Source organism: Nerophis lumbriciformis, linkage group LG14 (assembly GCF_033978685.3).
Source record: "Nerophis lumbriciformis linkage group LG14, RoL_Nlum_v2.1, whole genome shotgun sequence".
In the NCBI taxonomy this organism is placed as follows: domain Eukaryota; kingdom Metazoa; phylum Chordata; class Actinopteri; order Syngnathiformes; family Syngnathidae; genus Nerophis; species Nerophis lumbriciformis.
Window position 1 is genome coordinate 37,465,096 of NC_084561.2, and position 21,955 is coordinate 37,487,050.

Genomic DNA, 21,955 nt, shown 5'->3' on the forward strand with positions numbered 1-21,955 from the left:
ACACAGCACTGATATACTGTACATTCTACAGTAAATCTAATTCCACCGCAGCAGCCAATGTGTTCTGAGGAATGAAAAAGGCAAGAAATGAGGGTCACCCTCCCTTCCGTCACTCTAATTGCTCCGTGCTACCTGAAGGTGACAACCGGTGGCAGCAACCTGTCACTGGCACTGTTTCACAAGATTCATTTATCTTCCCTTCACCATATGTGCTCATCAGCGCTACCTGCTGACTCAGTGTGCGGCCGGAGATTAAATCTTATCATGAGCACGCCGATAAAAAGCGCCGACTCCATCCTGTCGTTCTTAAAATTGCCAATAAAGTAATTGTTCAGAAGAAACCTCATTCTAAAAGCCAGCGTGCTTTTCGGCACTGCTCATTTCCCAGAGAACATCATGGCAAGCATTACCTTGTTAACATGTGTTGACAACATCTGTTGCATTAGTATAGGATACAGAAAGAGTCTGCTTCTGCTTTAGTATGCATATGTGTACGTGCTATCATAATGTCATCAAGCGAGCATCGTTAACATTAGAAATGTCGTCCGTGTTAGTTTTATTAACTTACAATGTAAGGGTGTAACGGTACACAAAAATGTCGGTTCGGTACGTGCCTTCGGTTCATTTTCGGTACAGTAAGAAAACACCAAATATAATTGTTTTGGTTATTTCTTTACCAAGTTTGTAAACAATGGCTTTAGCCTTTTAACACTATAATAATTCTGCCCAAAAATAGACATAGCTCTGTGTGTGATGGATGCGAGCCACCACTAAGCTGATCAGTGCAACAGCATATACATATACAAACCCCGTTTCCATATGAGTTGGGAAATTGTGTTAGATGTAAATATAAACGGAATACGATGACTTGCAAATCATTTTCAACCCATATTCAGTTGAATATGCTACAAAGACAACATATTTGATTTTCAAACTGATACATTTTTTTTTTTGCAAATAATCATTAACTTTAGAATTGGTTGCCAGCAACACGTGACAAAGAAGTTGGGAAAGGTGGCAATAAATACTGATAAAGTTGAGGAATGCTCATCAAACACTTATTTGGAACATACCACAGGTGAACAGGCAAATTGGGAACAGGTGGGTGCCATGATTGGGTATAAAAGTAGATTCCATGAAATGCTCAGTCATTCACAAACAAGGATGGGGCGAGGGTCACCACGTTGTCAACAAATGCGTGAGCAAATTGTTGAACAGTTTAAGAAAAACCTTTCTCAACCAGCTATTGCAAGGAATTTAGGGATTTCACCATCTACGGCCCGTGATATCATCAAAGGGTTCAGAGAATCTGGAGAAATCACTGCACGTAAGCAGCTAAGCCCGTGACCTTCGATCCCTGAGGCTGTACTGCAGCAACAAGCGACATCCGTGTGTAAAGGATATCACCACATGGGCTCAGGAACACTTCAGAAACCCACTGTCAGTAACTACAGTTGGTCGCTAGATCTGTAAGTGCAAGTTAAAACTCTCCTATGCAAGGCGGAAACCGTTTATCAACAACACCCAGAAACGCCGTCGGCTTCGCTGGGTCTGAGCTCATCTCAGATGGACTGATACAAAGTGGAAAAGTGTTCTGTGGTCTGACGAGTCCACATTTCAAATTGTTTTTGGAAACTGTGGACGTCGTGTTCTCCGGACCACAGAGGAAAATAACTATCCAGATTGTTATAGGCGCAAAGTTGAAAAGCCAGCAGCTGTGATGGTATGGGGGTGTATTAGTGCCCAAGACATGGGTAACTTACACATCTGTGAAGGCGCCATTCATGCTGAAAGGTACATACAGGTTTTGGAGCAACATATGTTGCCATCCAAGCAACGTTACCATGGACGCCCCTGCTTATTTCAGCAAGACAATGCCAAGCCACGTGTTAAATCAACGTGGCTTCATAGTAAAAGAGTGCGGGTACTAGACTGGCCTGCCTGTAGTCCAGACCTGTCTCCCATTGAAAATGTGTGGCGCATTATGAAGCCTAAAATACCACAACGGAGACCCCCGGACTGTTGAACAACTTAAGCTGTACAGCAAGCAAGAATGAGAAAGAATTCCACCTGAGAAGCTTAAAAAATGTGTCTCCTCAGTTCCCAAACGTTTACTGAGTGTTGTTAAAAGGAAAGGCCATGTAACACAGTGGTGAACATGCCCTTTCCCAACTACTTTGGCACGTGTTGCAGCCATGAAATTCTAAGTTAATTATTATTTGCAAAAAAAAAAAAAAAATATGAGTTTGAACATCAAATATCTTGTCTTTGTAGTGCATTCAATTGAATATGGGTTGAAAAGGATTTGCAAATCATTGTATTCCGTTTATATTTACATCTAACACAATTTCCCAACTCATATGGAAACAGGGTTTGTACACACAGGGTCCATTGCCAGGGTTAATGCAGTCAACATATATAAAATAAAAACTAAATAAGATAAGGCTCAGAATGGTTTCCTAACAAAACCTTTCTACGTATAAAGTGCTTTTTTTGATTGATTGATTGAGACTTTTATTAGTAGATTGCACAGTACAGTACATATTCCGTACAATTGACCACTAAATGGTAACACCCGAATAAGTTTTTCAACTTGTTTAAATTGGGGTCCACGTTAATCAACATTAAACTGCCTCAAGTTATTGCTCAGATTAAATAAAATGACACAACTTTTCTTCTACATATAAAAAGTGCAACATTAAACAGTTTCAAGTCAACTCAGCCTCAGATTAACTTTTCTTCCCCCCCCCCCAGCCTTTAACCCTGGTGACTTTCACTTAATCTTCAAGTTTTTTGCCAGAAAAATCAGTTTATCCACAATGGTCTGCAGAAAGAAGAAGTGGGTCAAAATCTAGTTTTTAATGCAATATGGTCTTAAATCTGCTGCTATAAAAACATTTGTTATTGCTTTAGCCCTGCCTGACTCGCCGAGGAGAGGCTGCTTGAATGCCGTGTTTGCACGACGCTCGTCTTTTTCTTCGTTGAAGCGATGTTCACTTGGGGGTGGTGACGCTTCAAATGGGTTAGCATGTTTGACGTGTTGCCAGAAGCATACCCTACCGCTGCTGAACAATGTCGGCAAACCGCTTTCTCTTTGTTGTCGTAACCCGGCTAGCATGCCGTGTGTTTCGCTTCGGTGTGCATTGTTTACACAACGTGCGTTACGCTACTTAATATGTCCGTGTGGAAACTCGTTCAGTACACCTCCGAACCGAACCGAAACCCCCGTACCAAAACGGTTCAATACAAATACACGTACCGTTATACCCTTATTTCAATGGCATTCCTTTGGCATAGTTTCAGTTTTATAAATTTATCAAAACGTCAACGTGGAGTTTTTGAGTCTGTTTAGCTGATTGGAGCGCGAGCTTCCGCAGTCATTGGGTCCATGACGATGACTTCTGTTTTGTTTGATCACCCGTTTTACTGCCGTGTGACAGGCACCATGTGGAAATCATTAAGGTATGTAAATAAACAATTTACAAATTCTTTGGTAGCGGTATATATCTGCGGTAGTGTACCAATATTTTGGTACCGGTACCGAAATATGTCGGTACTTTTCTAAATAAAAAGGACCACAGAAAATGTCATTATTGGCTTTATTTAAAAAAAAAAAAAATTTTAGGGTACATTAAACATGTTTCTTATTGCAAGTTTGTGTCATGTCTGTTGATCATGTTTTTGTTTGGCCATGTGCTGTTTGTTTTTTGGATTCTTTTTAGTTCCTGGTTGTGCACTCTTGCTTGTTTTGTTTCCATGACTACTCATTAGTTTCACCTGTCTCACGTTTTGCACTCGCGCACCTGTCACTAATCATGTCGGTATTATTTGTATTTATTTATTATTATCTATTATTATTATTATTAATTATTATTATTTATTATTATTATTATTATTTATTATTATTATTATTAATTAATGTATTTATTTATTATTTTTGTATTATTTATTATTAATTTATTATATGTATTTATTTGTATGTATTTATTATTTATTTATTGCTGCTCGTTTCTTGCCAGGTGAGTTTTGTGTATTCTTGTCACAGTAAGTGTTTATTTGTTTCATGTTCATAGTTTTTTGCCCAAGTTCTAGTTTTTGTTTCATTAGTCAAGTTTGTTCTCCGCCTTTGTGCGCGCCTTTAGTTTTGTACCTTTTGTTAGTGTTAAAATAAAATCGTGTATTTACCTCCAACTTTACTTGCTTCTCGGGAAAACAAACACCCTATAGTCCACGTTATGTCAGAATGGAAACAAAACAAGCAAGAGTGCACAACCAGGAACTAAAAAGAGTCCAAAAAACAAACAGCACATGGCCAAACAAAAACATGATCAACAGACATGACAGAGCCCCTCCCTTAAGGACAGATACTATATGCCCAAAAACAAACAAAACAAGCAAGAATGCACAACCAGGAACTAAAAAGAGTCCAAAAAACAAACAGCACATGGCCAAAAAAAACCATGATCAACAGACATGACCGTTTGTCCTTAGATAAAAAAGTGAACATACTATACAACTTGTCTTTTAGTAGTAAGTAAACAAACAAAGGCCCGCAATTAGTCTGCTGACGTATGCAGTAACATATTGTGTCATTTATCATTCTATTATATCGTCAAAATTATTAAGGACAAGTGGTAGAAAAATAATTATTAATCTACTTGTTCATTTACTGTTAATATCTGCTTATATTCTGTTTCAACATGTTCTATCTACACTTCTGTTAAAATGTAATAATCACACTTTCATGTTCATAGTTTTTTGCCCAAGTGCTAATTTTTGTTTCATTAGTCAAGTTTGTTCTCCGCCTTTGTGCGCGCCTTTAGTTTTGTACCTTTTGTTAGTGTTAAAATAAAATCATGTATTTACCTCCAAGCCATGTCCGATCCAACTTTACTTGCATCTCGGGAAAACAAACACCCCATAGTCCACGTTATGACAGAATGGACACAAAACAAGCAAGAGTGCACAACCAGGAACTAAAAATAGTCCAAAAAACAAACAGCACATGGCCAAACAAAAACATGATCAACAGACATGACAGAGCCCCTCCCTTAAGGACAGATACTTGATGCCCAAAAACAAACAAAACAAGCAAGAGTTCACAACCAGGAACTAAAAAGCATGTTAGCATCGATTAGCTTGCAGACATGCACCGACCAAATATGCCTGATTAGCACTCCGCACAAGTCAATAACATCAACAAAGCTCACCTTTGTGCATTCACGCACAGCATAAAACGTTTGGTGGACAAAATGAGACAAAGAAGGAGTGGCGTAAAATACGTTTTTCCGTGGCAGCGTCGGAGAAAGTTGTACATGTTGACAAACTGCTGAGTCACAGTCCACACGACGGTGAGTTCAAGGGCCGCTGAAATTAGTAGGACAAAACGGCGCTCGCCATATCCTCTCATCAGTGAAGCATACACATATCAAACAGTGGGCTTTCTAACAATTAGGAAGGTTTGTGTCACGTTTGTCCTCCTACAGAAACCATATTACAACAAAAATATATATTTTTCACCCCATTTGTTTTCCATTTTCGATACATTTCCGAAAAAGCTCCACAGAGCTAATGTTGGTCAAATCTATCCAAACAAAACATTGACATCTTAGCTTTGTGTTTTTTATTGTCAAGATCCCTTTTCCACACTTGTCTGTCTCACATTCCCTAATTGCAGCACACAAAGGATTCTATCTGATGTGGAATTCCTTTGATGACAGCTCCTTTAAAAAGCCCCCTGGGAGGTTTTTTTTAATTTTTTTTTTTTTTTTACAAAATTCAAGTAAGACTGTGCTGTGTTTTTTTGTCACTCTTTCTGACTCGCTGCTTTTTCCACATTTTTTTTTTTTTTTTTGCGGTGTTATTCACTCGTGTCCTTGCTTGAGCCCCGCATCGATCGTGGTCCAACCCTCCTGCAAGGTCCATTGAGGATTCCCTCAGAACTCTTGAGCCGAAATAAATTATCGCCTTTTGTCGATACCAAAGTGTCTGGGTTTTTAAAGGGAGTTCAGTCATTGATTCCCCGGAATTGGTTACAGCAAATTAGTGTATACCGTATTTTGCGCACTATAAGGCCCACCGGATTATAAGGCGCACCTTCAATGAATGGCCTATTTTAAAACGTTGTTCATATATAAGGCGCACCACAGTATAAGGCGCACCCATACTTGCCAACCTTGAGACCTCCGATTTCGGGAGGTTTGGGGTGGGGGGCGTGGTTGGGGCGGGGCTAAGAGGGGAGGAGTATATTTACAGCTAGAATTCACCAAGTCAAGTATTTCATATATATATATATGAAATATATAATACTTGACTTTCAGTGAATTCTAGCTATATATATATTTTTTTTTAATTATATATATATATATATATATATATATATATATATATATATATATATATATATATATAAATAAAAGAAATAGTTGAATTTCAGTGTTCATTTATTTACACATATACACACACTCATCTACTCATTGTTGAGTTAAGGGTTGAATTGTCCATCCTTGTTCTATTCTCTGTCACTATTTTTCTAACCATGCTGAACACCCTTTCGCAGGTACCCAGAAGGGTTTCGAGTACCACCAAAAAAACTGAATCTCTGAAGACAGTATAAAAATCTGTGTTAAAGGTGTACAAATACTGTTTGTATAATAAGCATGTTATTTTTTTACAAATGAGGGTTAAGAGATCAGTACTAAAAAAAAAAAGAAAAAAATGTGGCTTAAGTACAGTTTTTTAATCGAGCTGCTGCATTTTTTGGTTGGGTTGTTTATTTATTTTGAGTAACTTCCATACATTTCTAAAAGGGGAGGAATGTAATAGTGATCTATGTTTGTCTGTTGCCATCTCCTGGTGAATGTTGGCTATAGCGTACTGGGGTTACTTTTTGGTTGGCCAACGATTTACGTGGTGTTGCGCACCTGACGTCACTCAGGTCCGCATGGAGCTGGAGGGGGCGTGGCTTCCAGCTCCGCCTGAAGTTCGGGATATTTTCGGGAGAAAATTTGTCCCGGGAGGTTTTCGGGAGAGGCGCTGAATTTCGGGAGTCTCCCGGAAAATCCGGGAGGGTTGGCAAGTATGGGCGCACCACATTATAAGGCGCACAGAATATACACTACAATAGAGGCTGGGGTTACGTTATGCATCCCGTAGTTGCGAGATCTTTTGTGGCTCAATATTGGTCCATATATAAGGCGCACCGGATTATAAGGCGCACCGTCAGCGTTTGAGAAAATTGGGGGTTTTTAGGTGCGCCTTATAGTACGGAAAATACGGTAACTGAAAATATAAAATATATTTTATATTTATATAATAACATTTTTTACAGTATGCAGAGGGACAAAAAAAGAGCTGTGGGAAGAAAAATGGCCACTGGGCCGTGATTTTACACCCCTAGATTACAGATTACAGTGTCTCTTTTTAGGAAAGTGCAATCTCTCTGTACACACAAAAAAAAATGCTGGGTTATTTTGCTAACCCAATTTATGAGTTGCGAGTGTTGGGTTAAATTTTGGGGTTATTTTTATGAAGAGCAACCTATATGGGTATTATTTTAACCAAATTTCTGGGTTTTCAAAACTACGAACCAGCGTGTCCGCCCTGAGATCGGTAGGTCGTGAGTTCAAACCAAACTATAAAAACGAGACCCATTACCTCCCTGCTTGGCACTCAGCATCAAGGATTGGAATTGGGGGTTGAATCACCAAAAATGATTCCCGGGCGTGGCCACCGCTGCTGCTCACTGCTCCCCTCACCTCCCAGGGGGTGATCAAGGGAATGGGTCAAATGCAGAGGACACATTTCACCAGATCCCACATCATCATCATATGATTTGCATAGTCTGCTATGATGCATATATTTTCTTAGTAACTTGAGGGTTCCAGGTTCGATTGCTAGTCACAGCTGTTGTCTAGGGCATGACACTTCACCCACCTTTCTCCCAGTGGCACCTACCTCTAGTGCAGGGGTCGGCAACCCGTGGCTCTGATGGGGCTCAGCTCCTTACTTGCCGACCCCCCTGTTTTCCCGGGAGACTTCCGGACTTCAGTGCCTCTCGCAGAAAACTCCCGGGATTAATATTCTCCGATTTTCACCCTTACAATAATAATAAGGGAGTACCATGATGGTACTGCATTTAGCACCCTCTACAATCTGTATTAACGGCGTGCCAGCCCAGCCTTTTGTTTTATGCATCTTCTGCTTGCACACGTAAGTGACAGCAAGGCATACTTGGCACCTACATCTGCGGTCCTCTCCAAGGTTTCTCATAGTCATTCACATCGACGTCCCACTGGGTTGGGAGTTTTTCCTTGCCCTTATGTGGGCTCTGAAACAAGGATGTTGTTGTGGCTTGTGCAGCCCTTTGAGACACTTGTGATTTATCCATTGTCTACCGCTTGTCCCTTTTGGGGTCGCTGGAGCCTATCTCAGCTACAATCGGGCGGAAGGCGGGGTACGTCCTGGACAAGTCGCCACCTCAACACTTGTGATTTAGGGCTATATAAATAAACATTGATTGATTGATTGATTGCAGATGATGTGGTCCTGATGGCTTCCTCCGGCCAAGATCTTCAGCTCTCACTGGATCGGTTCGCAGCCGAGTGTGAAGCGACTGGGATGGGAATCAGCACCTCCAAGTCCGAGTCCATGGTTCTCTCCCGGAAAAGGGTGGAGTGCCATCTCCGGGTTGGGGAGGAGATCTTGCCCCAAGTGGAGGAGTTCAAGTACCTCGGAGTCTTGTTCACAAGTGGGGGAAGAGTGGATCGTTAGATCGACAGGCGGATCAGTGCGGCGTCTTCAGTAATGTATCCATCCGTTGTGGTGAAGAAGGAGCTGAGCCGGAAGGCAAAGCTCTCGATTTACCGGTCGATCTACGTTCCCATCCTCACCTATGGTCATGAGCTTTGGGTCATGACCGAAAGGACAAGATCACGGGTACAAGCGGCCGAAATGAGTTTCCTCCGCCGGGTGGCGGGGCTCTCCCTTAGAGATAGGGTGAGAAGCTCTGTCATTCGGGGGGAGCTCAAAGTAAAGCCGCTGCTCCTCCACATCGAGAGGAGCCAGATGAGGTGGTTCGGGCATCTGGTCAGGATGCCACCCGAACGCCTCCCTAGGAAGGTGTTTCGGGCACGTCCGACCGGTAGGAGGCCACGGGGAAGACCCAGGACACGCTGGGAAGACTATCTCTCCCGGCTGGCCTGGGAACGCCTCGGGATCCCCCGGGAGGAGCTGGACGAAGTGGCTGGGGAGAGGGAAGTCTGGGCTTCCCTGCTTAAGCTGCTGCCCCCGCGACCCGACCTCGGATAAGCGGAAGAAGATGGATGGATGGATGATTGATTGATTCTCAGCCTTAAAGCGAATTAAAGAAACACAACTGGACAGACGAGACTTTCAGCATTGGCCTCCATGTCAATAGAAAATGATTTAGTGTTGGAACTGGAACACACGGACAAACTGTACAACCAAGTCATTGAGGTCTTTTTGAGGAAAGAAAGGAGAATGCATTTGAGAATGCATTGAAGTAAGTATTGTGGGGGACACAGCCGTTTTGGTGAGTGCAAACATTTTATAACATTTTTTTTCACGTTTAATGTGTTTTTTTCACATGCAATATGTTCATGATTTATTTCGTTCATATCAAATCCATAATGACAAATATACTAAAAATGGAAGAAACAATTAGAGATGGCCGATAAATGCTTTAAAATGTAATATCGGAAAGTGTCGGTATCGGTTTCAACCTCCCGATTTTCCCGGGAGACTCCCGAATTTCAGTGCCCCTCCCGAAAATCACCCGTGGCAACCATTCTCACGAATTTCTCCCGATTTCTACCCGGACAACAATATTGGAGGCGTGCCTTAAAGGCACTGCATTTAGCGTCCTCTACAACCTGCCGTCACGTCCGCGTTTCCTCCATACAAACAGCGTGCCGGCCCAGGCACATAATATTTACGGCTTTTACACACACACAAGTAAATGCAAATCATACTTGGTCAACAGCCATACAGGCCACACTGAGGGTGGCCGTATAAACAACTTTAACACCGAAGACCGTGCTTTCTGCTCCGCCGCTCCCAGTCTGTGGAACGCTCTCCCTGACCACCTGAGGGCATCACAGTGTCATGTCTGTGTTGATCATGTTTTTGTTTGGCCATGTGCTGTTTGTTTTTTGGACACTTTCTTAGTTCCTGGTTGTTCACTCCTTTGTTTTGTTCCCATAGCATAAGCTATCCAGATTTCATGCCCCGCCCCCCAAGACTCAAGCCCCGCCCCCGTCACAATTTTTTTCTTTTTGTCCGCCCACACAACCCCAGGTGGGGGATAAAGAAAAATATTTTGGACAATTTAATGGGGAGGATTCTGCCCCCCTCCTTACCTCCCTCCACCCAGAACGCAGGGAGCGCGTCCGGTATCTGCTCCTTGAGGGGGGGGGTCTAGGGCTGGGAACTTTTCAGGTGGGGTGGCTCAGCATCACCATGCCAAGCCACAGCCGCCAGCCCGGCCGCTGCCACCGGTCTTTCGGCCTGCTAAGCCGCAACCTCTGGTTCGGCCACCACCACCGGTCTTTCAGCCTGCCAAGCCGCAAACCCCCAGTTAGGCCACCTCCACCTGCTCCAAAGCAAGCAACAGTATCAGCACCACGGCTAGCACCACGGCTAGCTGCTCCAAGGCTAGCACCTGTCGCTGCTCCACGGCTAGCACCTGTCGCCGCTCCACGGCTAGCACCTGTCGCCGATTCACGGCTAGCACCTGTCGCCGCACCACGGCTAGCACCTGTCGTCGCTCCACGGCTAACACCTGTCGCCGCTCCACGGCTAGCACCTGTCGCCGCTCCACGGCTAGCACCTGTCGCCGCACCACAGCTAGCACCTGTCGCCGCTCCACGGCTAGCACCTGTCGCCGCACCACAGCTAGCACCTGTCACCGCACCACAGCTAGCACCTGTCGCCGCACCAAGGCTAGCACCTGTCGCCGCACCAAGGCTAGCACCAGCTCCACCACGCCAAGCTCTAGTATCTGCACCACGACGCCAAGTGCCGCCAGTCGCAGCTCCACAAGACCAAGACCCAAGTCAAGACCAAGACCAAGACCCAAGTCAAGACCAAGACCAAGACCCAAGTCAAGACCAAGCACCGCCCTGCCAAGACCAAGCACCGCCATGCCAAGACCAAGCACCGTCAAGCCAAGACCAAGCACCGCCAAGCCAGGACCCGCCATGCCAGGACGTGCCACGCCAAGTTTCGCCACTCGACACGCCACGCCAAGCTTCGCCGCTCGACGCGCCACGCCAAGCTTCGCCGCCTGCTTCGTCTGCTGCACCCGCACCTGCGTCATCTGCTGCTTCCACGCCTGCCACGACGAGGACGCGCCTGCCTTCTCGTTGGCCACGGATATGGCCGCTACCTGGTCGTCCGCCACGCCAAGTGCGCCCACCTCCTCGTCGGCCACTGATGTGGCCCTTCCCGGGTTGCCCACCTCGCCTTCTGCAGCGGCATTCCACTCGCCGCCGCCACATGACTATGCCTCGGTGGATTCGGGGCCACTTGGTCTGGCGACCCACCGCCATGTTCCCCTCCCGCCCTCCCATGAGTCTTGTTAATTTTTTTGTTTTTGGACATCTGGGATCTGTCCGTAAGGGGGAATTTCTGTCATGTCTGTGTTGATCATGTTTTTGTTTGGCCATGTGCTGTTTGTTTTTTGGACACTTTCTTAGTTCCTGGTTGTTCACTCCCTTGTTTTGTTTCCATAGCAACCCATTAGTTTTCACCTGTCATGTCACGCACCTGTTTCACGTTTTGAGTCACGCACCTGTTGTTAATCATGTCTGTGTTATTTAAGCTTTTCATTTTCTGTTGGTCAGTCTGGCAACATCACTCTTTATCGTCACTCTGCATAATGCCATGTTCACAGTCCCATGCCAAGTAAGTTTTTGTTTCATTGTTCACAGTTTCTGCCTTTGTGCAAGTTTTGTTTTCATTAGCCAAGTTTTTTTTACCTCCGCCATTGTGCGCGCCTTTTGTTTGTTCTTTTTTGATAATATTAAATAAAATTATGTACTCACATTCCCGTCTCGCCCGAGCCAACTTTCCGTTGCCTTCCGGAAAAACCAACCCCAAGGACCAAGTCTTGACACACAGACTGTGGATGCTTTTAAAAAAGGCTTAAAAACCCTTCTTTAAAAAAAAAATCCTTTTTTTTTTAGATGTATGCATACTAGTTTTAGCTATTTGGCTGTTCTAGTTTTATTTATTTTTTTATTATCTTTTTATTTTTATTTATTTATTTATTTATTTGTTAATACACTGTAGCACTTTGAGGTTGTTTACTCAATGTAAAGTGCTTTTTACAAATAAAATCTGTTATTATTATTATTATCACTGTTACAAATATGCGCCACACTGTGAACCCACACCAAACAAGAATGACAAACACATTTCGGGAGAACATCCGCACAGTAACACAACATAAACACAACAGAACAAATACCCAGAACCCCTTGCAGCACTAACTCTTCCGGGACACTACAACATACACCCCCCCTGCCACCAAACCACCCCCCTCACCACCTCAACCCCGCCCCCCCATCTCCCGAATTCAGAGGTCCCAAGGTTGGCAAGTATGCTCTAGTATACTCTGGACTGAAGCTGTGTGCCTTCATTGTTTTAGTAGCTGTTGTTTTGAGGCATATTTAAAAAAAATAAAAAAATAATACACTTTGTGAAAGTCAAAGTATAGTATTTCCCATAGTTGTAGTGGGTATTTGGATTATCTCAGGCAGAGCATGTCCCAAATTCCAAGCTGCTGTTTTGAGGCATGTTAAAAAAAATAATGCACTTTGTGACTTCAATACTAAATATAACTGGAGTTGAAGTTGTTCTCTTATTTTGATTGATTAAAACTTGTATTAGTAGATTGCACAGTACAGTACATATTCCGTACAATTGACCACTAAATGGTAACACCCGAATAAGTTTTTCAACTTGTTTAAGTCAGGGGTCCACATTAATCAATTCATGGTAAAGTTACATTGTTTAATGCATCCAGCGGGGCATCACAACAAAATTAGGCATAATAATGTGTTAATTCCACGACTGTATATATCGGTATCGGTTGATATCGGAATCGGTAATTAAGAGTTGGCCATTATCGGACATCTACAGAAAAAATTATTGCTCTTCTGCAATGTATGTAAATACTGTGACGTTTTTGTCATGAAGAAGTGGCTTGAGACGTGTTTATTGTGTCGTTGTCGCCAAAGTGTGGCCGTCTTAGTAGCCCGCCAGATATCTTTTCATTGCTGATGCAGGTTTATCGATTTTCAAATGCGACGCAGAATTGCCCTTTTTGTACAAACCCCGTTTCCATATGAGTTGGGAAATTGTGCTAGATGTAAATATAAACGGAATACAATGATTTGCAAATCATTTTCAACCCATATTCAGTTGAATATGCTACAAAGACAACATATTTGATGTTCAAACTGATAAACATTTTTTTTTGTTGCAAATAATCATTAACTTTAGAATTTGATGCCAGCAACACGTGACAAATAAGTTGGGAAAGGTGGCAATAAATACTGATAAAGTTGAGGAATGCTCATCAAACACTTATTTGGAACATCTCACAGGTGAACAGGCAAATTGGGAACAGGTGGGTGCCATGATTGGGTATACAAGTAGATTCCATTCACAAACAAGGATGGGGCGAGGGTCACCACTTTGTCAACAAATGCGCGAGCAAATTGTTGAACAGTTTAAGAAAAACCTTTCTCAACCAGCTATTGCAAGGAATTTAGGGATTTCACCATCTACGGTCCGTAATATCATCAAAGGGTTCAGATAATCTGGAGAAATCACTGCACGTAAGCAGTTAAGCCCGTGACCTTCGATCCCTCAGGCTGTACTGCATCAACAAGTGACATCAGTGTGTAAAGGATATCACCACATGGGCTCAGGAACACTTCATAAAGCCACTGTCAGTAACTACAGTTGGTCGCTACATCTGTAAGTGCAAGTTAAAACTCTCCTATGCAAGGCGAAAACCGTTTATCAACAACACCCAGAAACGCCGTCGGCTTCGCTGGGCCTGAGCTCATCTAAGATGGACTGATACAAAGTGGAAAAGTGTTCTGTGGTCTGACGAGTCCACATTTCAAATTGTTTTTGGAAACTGTGGACGTCGTGTCCTCCGGACCAAAGAGGAAAAGAACCATCCGGGTTGTTATAGGCGCAAAGTTGAAAAGCCAGCATCTGTGATGGTATGGGGGTGTATTAGTGCCCAAGACATGGGTAAATTCTGTGAAGGCGCCATTAATGCTGAAAGGTACATACAGGTTTTAGAGCAACATATGTTGCCATCCAAGCAACGTTACCATGGACGCCCCTCCTTATTTCAGCAAGACAATGCCAAGCCACGTGTTACATCAACGTGGCTTCATAGTAAAATAGTGCAGGTACTAGACTGGCCTGCCTGTAGTCCAGACCTGTCTCCCATTGAAAATGTGTGGTGCATTATGAAGCCTAAAATACCACAACGGAGACCCCCGAACTGTTGAACAACTTAAGCTGTACATCAAGCAAGAATGGGAAAGAATTCCACCGGAGAAGCTTAAAAAATGTGTCTTCTCAGTTCCCAAACGTTTACGGAGTGTTGTTTAAAGGAAAGGCCATGTAACACAGTGGTGAACATGCCCTTTCCCAACTACTTTGGCACGCGTTGCAGCCATGAAATTCTAAGTTAATTATTATTTGCAAAAAAAAGCAAAGTTTATGAGTTTGAACATCAAATATCTTGTCTTTGTAGTGCATTCAATTGAATATGGGTTGAAAAGGATTTGCAAATCATTGTATTCCGTTTATATTTACATCTAACACACTTTCCCAACTCATATGGAAACGGGGTTTGTACACTGTTGAGGTGGTTCAATGTAATGTGTTTCTGTATAGTATAATGATGGTATTTTGAGAGGTAATCATTGAAGTCGGACATCACTGAAGGCCTAGGTGGGAAACGCATCTCCATGAAGAGATCGGTGTTTATGGATGATATCATTATAATCTCCAAGACGCCTGAAGAACCCGAGGTCCACCTAATAAAAGTTCTTAATCGCCTAAAGGACTACGGGCTCAAACTCTCCCCCGAGAATTGTACGTCGTTCCCAACGTCTGTCCGATATCTAGGTCATGTCGTGTCCAGACAGGGAGTTGAGACTGACCCTGAAAAACTGAAAGCCCTAAGTCCATGGCCTGTGCCCCGCAATCTCTAGCAGCTCAGCTCAGTCTTAGTCTTGTCAGGATAGTACGGATAGTTTATTAGGAACTACTCGAGCATTGTTAAGCCCCTCACTGACTTAACCTCAGGCTACTACCCGCCTTCGCGCAAAAGCACAAAGCCCAAACTAAAGCCTGTCCATTTTTACGACCAGAAAATACCTTTTCTCATTCTCCGCTAATCCCCTTCCATACACCTATACACATGTATATGGGTTTTATTGAAGGGCACAGTTCACATTTGAAAAAAAAATGCAATTAAATGCAAATAATTGTTAAAATCCTGTGTACGCAAATCATCTTCCTTCCAAAACATTGCAGTTGAAGGCAACTATACTTTCGTCACCTCCAATTCAAATAGGTACACAATTAGGGATATCGGACTGCCGATATTATCGGCTGATAAATGCTTTAAATTTTAATATCGGAAATTATCGGTATCGGTTTCAAAATTATCGGTATCGGTTTCAAAAAGTAAAATGTATTACTTTTTAAAACACCGCTGTGTACACGGACGTAGGGAGAAGTGCAGAGCGCCAATAAACCTTAAAGGCACTGCCCAGTCACATAATATCTACGGCTTTTCACACACACACAAGTGAATGTAAGCATACTTGGTCAACAGCCATACCGGTTACACTGAGGGTGGCCGTATAAACAACTTTAACACTGTTACAAATATGCGCCACACTGTGAACCCACACCAAACAAGACATGACAAACACATTTCGGGAGACAGAACAAATACCCAGAAACCCTTTCAGCACTAACTCTTCGGGGACACTACAATATACACCCCCCGCTACTTCCTTACCCCGTCCAGCGGGGCATCACAACAAAATTAGGCACAATAATGTGTTAATTCCACGACTGTATATATCGGTATCGGTTGATATCGGAATCAGTAATTAAGAGTTGGACAATATCGGAATATCAGCAAAAAAGCCATTATCGGACATCTCTAATAATAATCAAAAACCTTGTTCTTTTTGCAGGAATCTATCTGATTGTGATCCAAATACACGGTATATTATACAGACCAGATAGTATCGGACAGATGGGTTAACCCTAACCCCAACCCTAAACCTAACCCCAACCCTAACCCTATGGGTTAACCCTAACCCTAACCCCTAACCCCTATCCCCTAACCCTAAATTGATGTTTGGGTCACAAGGGAGGAGATGGGCCATTGTGGCAAAGAAGTTCACAGCAAATGATAAAGTCTCTTTGAAGACTCAAATGGCTAAAACTACCGATGTCCGATAGTATCGGACTGCCGATATTATCGGCCGATAAATGATTTAAAGAGCAGTTGCGTCTCCCAGTCATACTTGCCAACCCTCCCCGAATGTCAGTGCACCTCCCGAAAATCTCCCGTGGCAACCATTCTCCCGAATTTCTCCCGATTTCCACCCAGACAACAATATTGACGGCTTGCCTTAAAGGCACTGCCTTTGAGTGCCGTCCCAATCACATAATATCTACGGCTTTTCACACACACACACACAAGTGAATGCAAAGCACAATTTATTCAATAGCCATACAGGTCACACTGAGGGTGGCCGTATAAACAACTTTAACACTGTTACAAATATGCGCCACACTGTGGACCCACACCAAACAAGAATGACAAACCCATTTCGGGAGAACATCCGCACCGTAACTCATCATAAACACAACAGAACAAATACCCAGAAACCCTTGCAGCACTAACTCTTCGGGGACACTACAATATACACCCCCCGCTACTTCCTTACCCCGTCCAGCGGGGAATCACAACAAAATTAGGCACAATAATGTGTTAATTCCATGACTGTATATATTGGTATGGGTTGATATCGGAATCGGTAATTAAGAATTGGACAATATCGGATATCGGCAAAAAAGCCATTATCGGACATCTCTAATAATAATCAAAAACCTTGTTCTTTTTGCAGGAATCTATCAAATACACTGTATATTATCCATACCAGATAGTATTGGACGGATGAAGTTATGCTAAACTGATGTTTGGGTCACAAGGGAGGAGATGGGCCATTGTGGCAAAGAAGTTCACAGTAAATGATAAAGTCTCTTTGAAGACTCAAATGGCTAAAAATAGAGATGTCCGATAGTATCGGACTGCCGATATTATCGGCCGATAAATGCTTTAAAATGTAATATCGGAAATTATCGGTATCGGTTTCAAAAAGTAAAATGTATGACTTTTTAAAACGCCGCTGTACGGAGTGGTACACGGACGTAGGGAGAAGTACAGAGCAGTTGCGTGTCTCAGTCATACTTGCCAACCCTCCCGATTTTCCCGGGAAACTCCCGAATGTCAGTGCACCTCCCGAAAATCTCCCGGGGCAACCATTCTCCCGATTTCCACCCAGACAGCAATATTGAGGGCGTGGCTTAAAGGCACTGCCTTTGAGTGCCGGCCCAATCAAATAATATCTACGGCTTTTCACACACACACACAAGTGAATGCAAGGCATACTTGGTCAACAGCCATACAGGTCACACCGAGGGTGGCCGTATAAACAACTTTAACACTGTTACAAATATGCGCCACACTGTGAACCCACACCAAACAAGACATGACAAACACATTTTGGGAGATATCCGCACCGTAACACAACATAAACACAACAGAACAAATACCCAGAAACCCTTGCAGCACTAACTCTTCGGGGACGCTACAATATACACTCCCCAGCTACACCCTCCCCCCCATACTTCAACCCCGCCCACCTCAACCTCCTCATGCTCTCTCAAGGAGAGCATAACCCAAATTCCAAGCTGCTGTTTTGAGGCATGTTAAAAAAAATAATACACTTTGTGACTTCAATAATAAATATGGCAGTGCCATGTTGGCATTTTTTTCCCATAACTTGAGTTGATTTATTTTGGAAAACCTTGTTACATTGTTTAATGCATCCAGCGGGGCATCACAACAAAATTAGGCATAATAATGTGTTAATTCCACGACTGTATACATCGGTATCGGTTGATATCGGAATCGGTAATTAAGAGTTGGACAATATCGGATGTCGGCAAAAAAGCCATTATCGGACATCTCTATACACAATAGCACTATAAGTGTTACAGGTTATGTCATTACGTGCTGAAAGCCTTAAGAAAGCAGGATTTAATGCCTGGAAAGTTAGCGCCCTCTCGGCATTTGCCTAAAGGATGCTAACAGCCCCTTTGCCCCTCAGAGCTTTGAGGGCAAAAAACAAATACTTTAAATGGGAGTCAATAGTTTAGTTTAGTTCTTTGACTTCATTTGCGCAAACATTACAACTCATTTAAAAGGGAACTGCAATTCTTTGGGAAGATTATCTATCAGTCCCACTCCTTATGTGAAACAGGCACGCATTTGTTTTTTTTTAATGCATGTTAACTTGTAAATAAACACTAGTCGTCACGTCGTGTCACCCAAACCCCCCACCTGCAAGACCGAACCCACTCAAAAAAGTCACCCAACAAGAAGCCAAAAAGTGCAAAAACAACAATGCTCGCGTTGGAGGAGCCGCGAACGACCGCAGGGCCACAACATTAGGTACACCTGCAGACTGCAGCACGGATTTCATATTTCATTCATTCACAACTCCTCCAACACGAACATTATTGTTTTTGCACTTTTTGGCTTCTTATTAAATAACTTTTTAAAAAGATTCAATCTTGCACGTGGAAAGTTTAAGTGTGGGCTTTAGTTGATATAACACTCCCGTCAAGGGGTGCATTAATCCAGCACAACCATAATAACGTTTTTTCTTTTTTGTGTGCTACAGTTTGTATGTGTAAAGTTAAAGTTAAGTTAAAGTACCAATGATTGTCACACACACACTAGGTGTGGTGAAATTTGTCCTCTGCATTTGACCCATCCCTTGATCACCCCCTGGGGGTGAGGTGAGGGGAGCAGTGGGCAGCAGCGGCGCCGCGCCCGGGAATCATTTTTGGTGATTTAACCCCCAATTCCAACCCTTGATGCTGAGTGCCAAGCAGGGAAGAATGCTTGATTGAGCTTTTAAACATAACCCGTTAACTGCTGCCAATCAAATAGTAAATAAGATACTCTTTAGGGTTCATATGTTTGTAAATCTGACTGTGATGAAGTCAGTGCCGGATTTTGGATGCTGGGCCGTAGTTTGGGGACCCCTGCTCAAGCGGCTAAAACATAATCCAAATCTCAATAACAATGGTGGGTTTGTCAAGCGTGACTTCCCCTAAAATGTAAATTTCTAAAAGAAAGATGTCGGCATGTCAAGCATGAGCACACATACAAAAAAAGTCCCAAGAACCAGAAAGTCTTTTTAGTTTGACGAAGTCATTTTAGGGATTTCCAAGACTCGTCGCTGAACAATCTCTTCCTCTGGATCACACCCTTTTTCTATTAATATTATTTCTGTTACACTGGACAAAGGGACCTTTTTTTCCTCCACCTGTGGAGGCGTGGCATTGTGTCCGAGATCGATAACTCGCCATAATACACTAAATGACAGCGACACTAGATCCCGCCTTGAATACCGTATTTTTCGGAGTATAAGTCGCACCGGAGTATAAGTCGCACCTGCCGAAAATGCATAATAAAGAAGGAAAAAAACATGTATAAATCGCACTGGAGCCCGGCCAAACTATGAAAAAAACTGCGACTTATAGTCCGAAAAATACGGTATATTGATATGGTGAATTGTACATTAGTCACAGTGCTGTCATGTGTGGTACGACAAGGACAAGACACTATAACTCAAATAGCTGTACCTTGATGGCAGTTGAAGCGATCTGGATATGATGCAGTTTGCGGAGGGTGCTCTCCCTGTCGATGAAGTAGGATGCGGCCAGCTGGTGCAGAGCTTCCAGAGTGACAGCGGATGAATTACTCGAGTAATCGCTCACCTCTCCTTTTTTGCTGAGTTTTCTCTTGTCGACAAATATTGTTAAGGCTTCCTCTCCTGCACAAAAAGAAAAAAATAAATACATGGGGAACAGTATATGTTGACACTGAACACTACAAAACCAAAAAACCAATGACGTCGGCACGTAAATCGCAAATAAAAACAGAATACAATGATTTGCAAATCCTTTTCAACCTATATTTGTCATGTCTGTGTTGATCATGTTTTTGTTTGGCCATGTGCTGTTTGTTTTTTGGACGCTTTTTAGTTCCTGGTTTCACTCTCTTGTTTTGTCACCATAGCAACAATTAGTTTTCACCTGTCACGTCACGCACCTGTTTCACGTTTTGAGTCACGCACCTGTTTTCACTAATCATGTCACTATTATTTAAGCTTCGAGTTGCCAGGCTGTCTTTCTGGCAACATCCACACTTTATGATCACTCTGCTTCATGCCTTGTTCACAGTCCCATGCCAAGTAAGTTTTTGTTTCATGTTTATAGCTTTTTGCCTTTGTGCAAATCTTTTGTTTTCATTAGCCAAGTCTTGTACCTCCGCCCTTGTGCGCGCCTTTTGTTTGATTCCTTTTTTGAACGTCCATCCATCCGCTTATCCGAGGTCGGGTCGCGGGGGCAGCAGCCTAAGCAGGGAAGCCCAGACTTCCCTCTCCCCAGCCACTTCGTCCAGCTCTTCCCGGGGGATCCCGAGGCGTTCCCAGGCCAGCCGGGAGACATAGTCTTCTCAACGTGTCCTGGGTCTTCCCCGTGGCCTCCTACCTGTCGGACGTGCCCTAAACACCTCCCGAGGGAGGCGATCGGGTGGCATCCTGACCAGATGCCCGAACCACCTCATCTGGCTCCTCTCGATGTGGAGGAGCAGTGGCTTTACTTTGAGCTCCTCCCGGATGACAGAGCTTCTCACCCTATCTCTAAGGGAGAGCCCCGCCACCCGGCGGAGGAAACTGATTTTGGCCGCTTGTACCCGTGATCTTGTCCTTTCGGTCATAATCCAAAGCTCATGACCATAGGTGAGGATGGGAACGTAGATAAAACGTAGCCACTTCATCCAGCTCTTGCCGGGGAATCCCGAGGCGTTCCCAGGCCAGCCGGGAGACAAAGTCTTCCCAACGTGTCCTGGGTCTTCCCCGTGGCCTCCTACCGGTCGGACGTGCCCGAATAACCTCCCGAGGGAGGCGTTCGGGTGGCATCCTGACCAGATGCCCGAACCACCTCATCTGGCTCCTCTCCATGTGGAGGAGCAGCGGCTTTACTTTGCGCTCCTCCCGGATGGCAGAGCTTCTCACCCTATCTCTAAGGGAGAGCCCTGCCACCCAGCGGAGGAAACTCATTTCGGCCGCTTGTACCCGTGATCTTGTCCTTTCGGTCATAACCCAAAGCTCATGACCATAGGTGAGGATGGGAACGTAGATCGACCGGTAAATTGAGAGCTTTGCCTTCCGGCTCAGCTCCTTCTTCACCACAACGGATCAATACAGCGTCTGCATTACTGAAGATGCCGCAGCGAACCGCCTGTCGATCTCACGATCCACTCTTCCCTCACTCGTGAACAAGACTCCGAGGTACTTGAACTTCTCCACTTGGGGCAGGGTCTCCTCCCCAACCCGGAGATGGCACTCCACCCTTTTCCGGGCGAGAACCATGGACTCGGACTTGGAGGTGCTGATTCTCATCCCAGTCGCTTCACATTCGGCTGCTTTTTTGAACGTTAACAATAAGTATGTACTCACATTCCCGTCTCGCCTGAGCCAACTTTCCGTTGCCTTCCGGAAAAACAAAACCC

General features: G+C 43.8%; 1 protein-coding gene across 3 annotated transcripts in view; it reads right to left on the reverse strand.

The window, feature by feature from the left end:
• LOC133616379 (BMP/retinoic acid-inducible neural-specific protein 3-like) overlaps positions 1 to 21,955 on the reverse strand; it is a 224,293-nt gene that overhangs the window by 76,202 nt on the left and 126,136 nt on the right. For all 3 annotated transcript variants that reach the window (XM_072914704.1, XM_072914706.1, XM_072914705.1), the window contains exon 4: positions 20,023 to 20,213. In XM_072914704.1, coding sequence (XP_072770805.1) covers positions 20,023 to 20,213 — 191 coding nt within the window. The remainder of the gene's footprint in view (positions 1 to 20,022; positions 20,214 to 21,955) is intronic.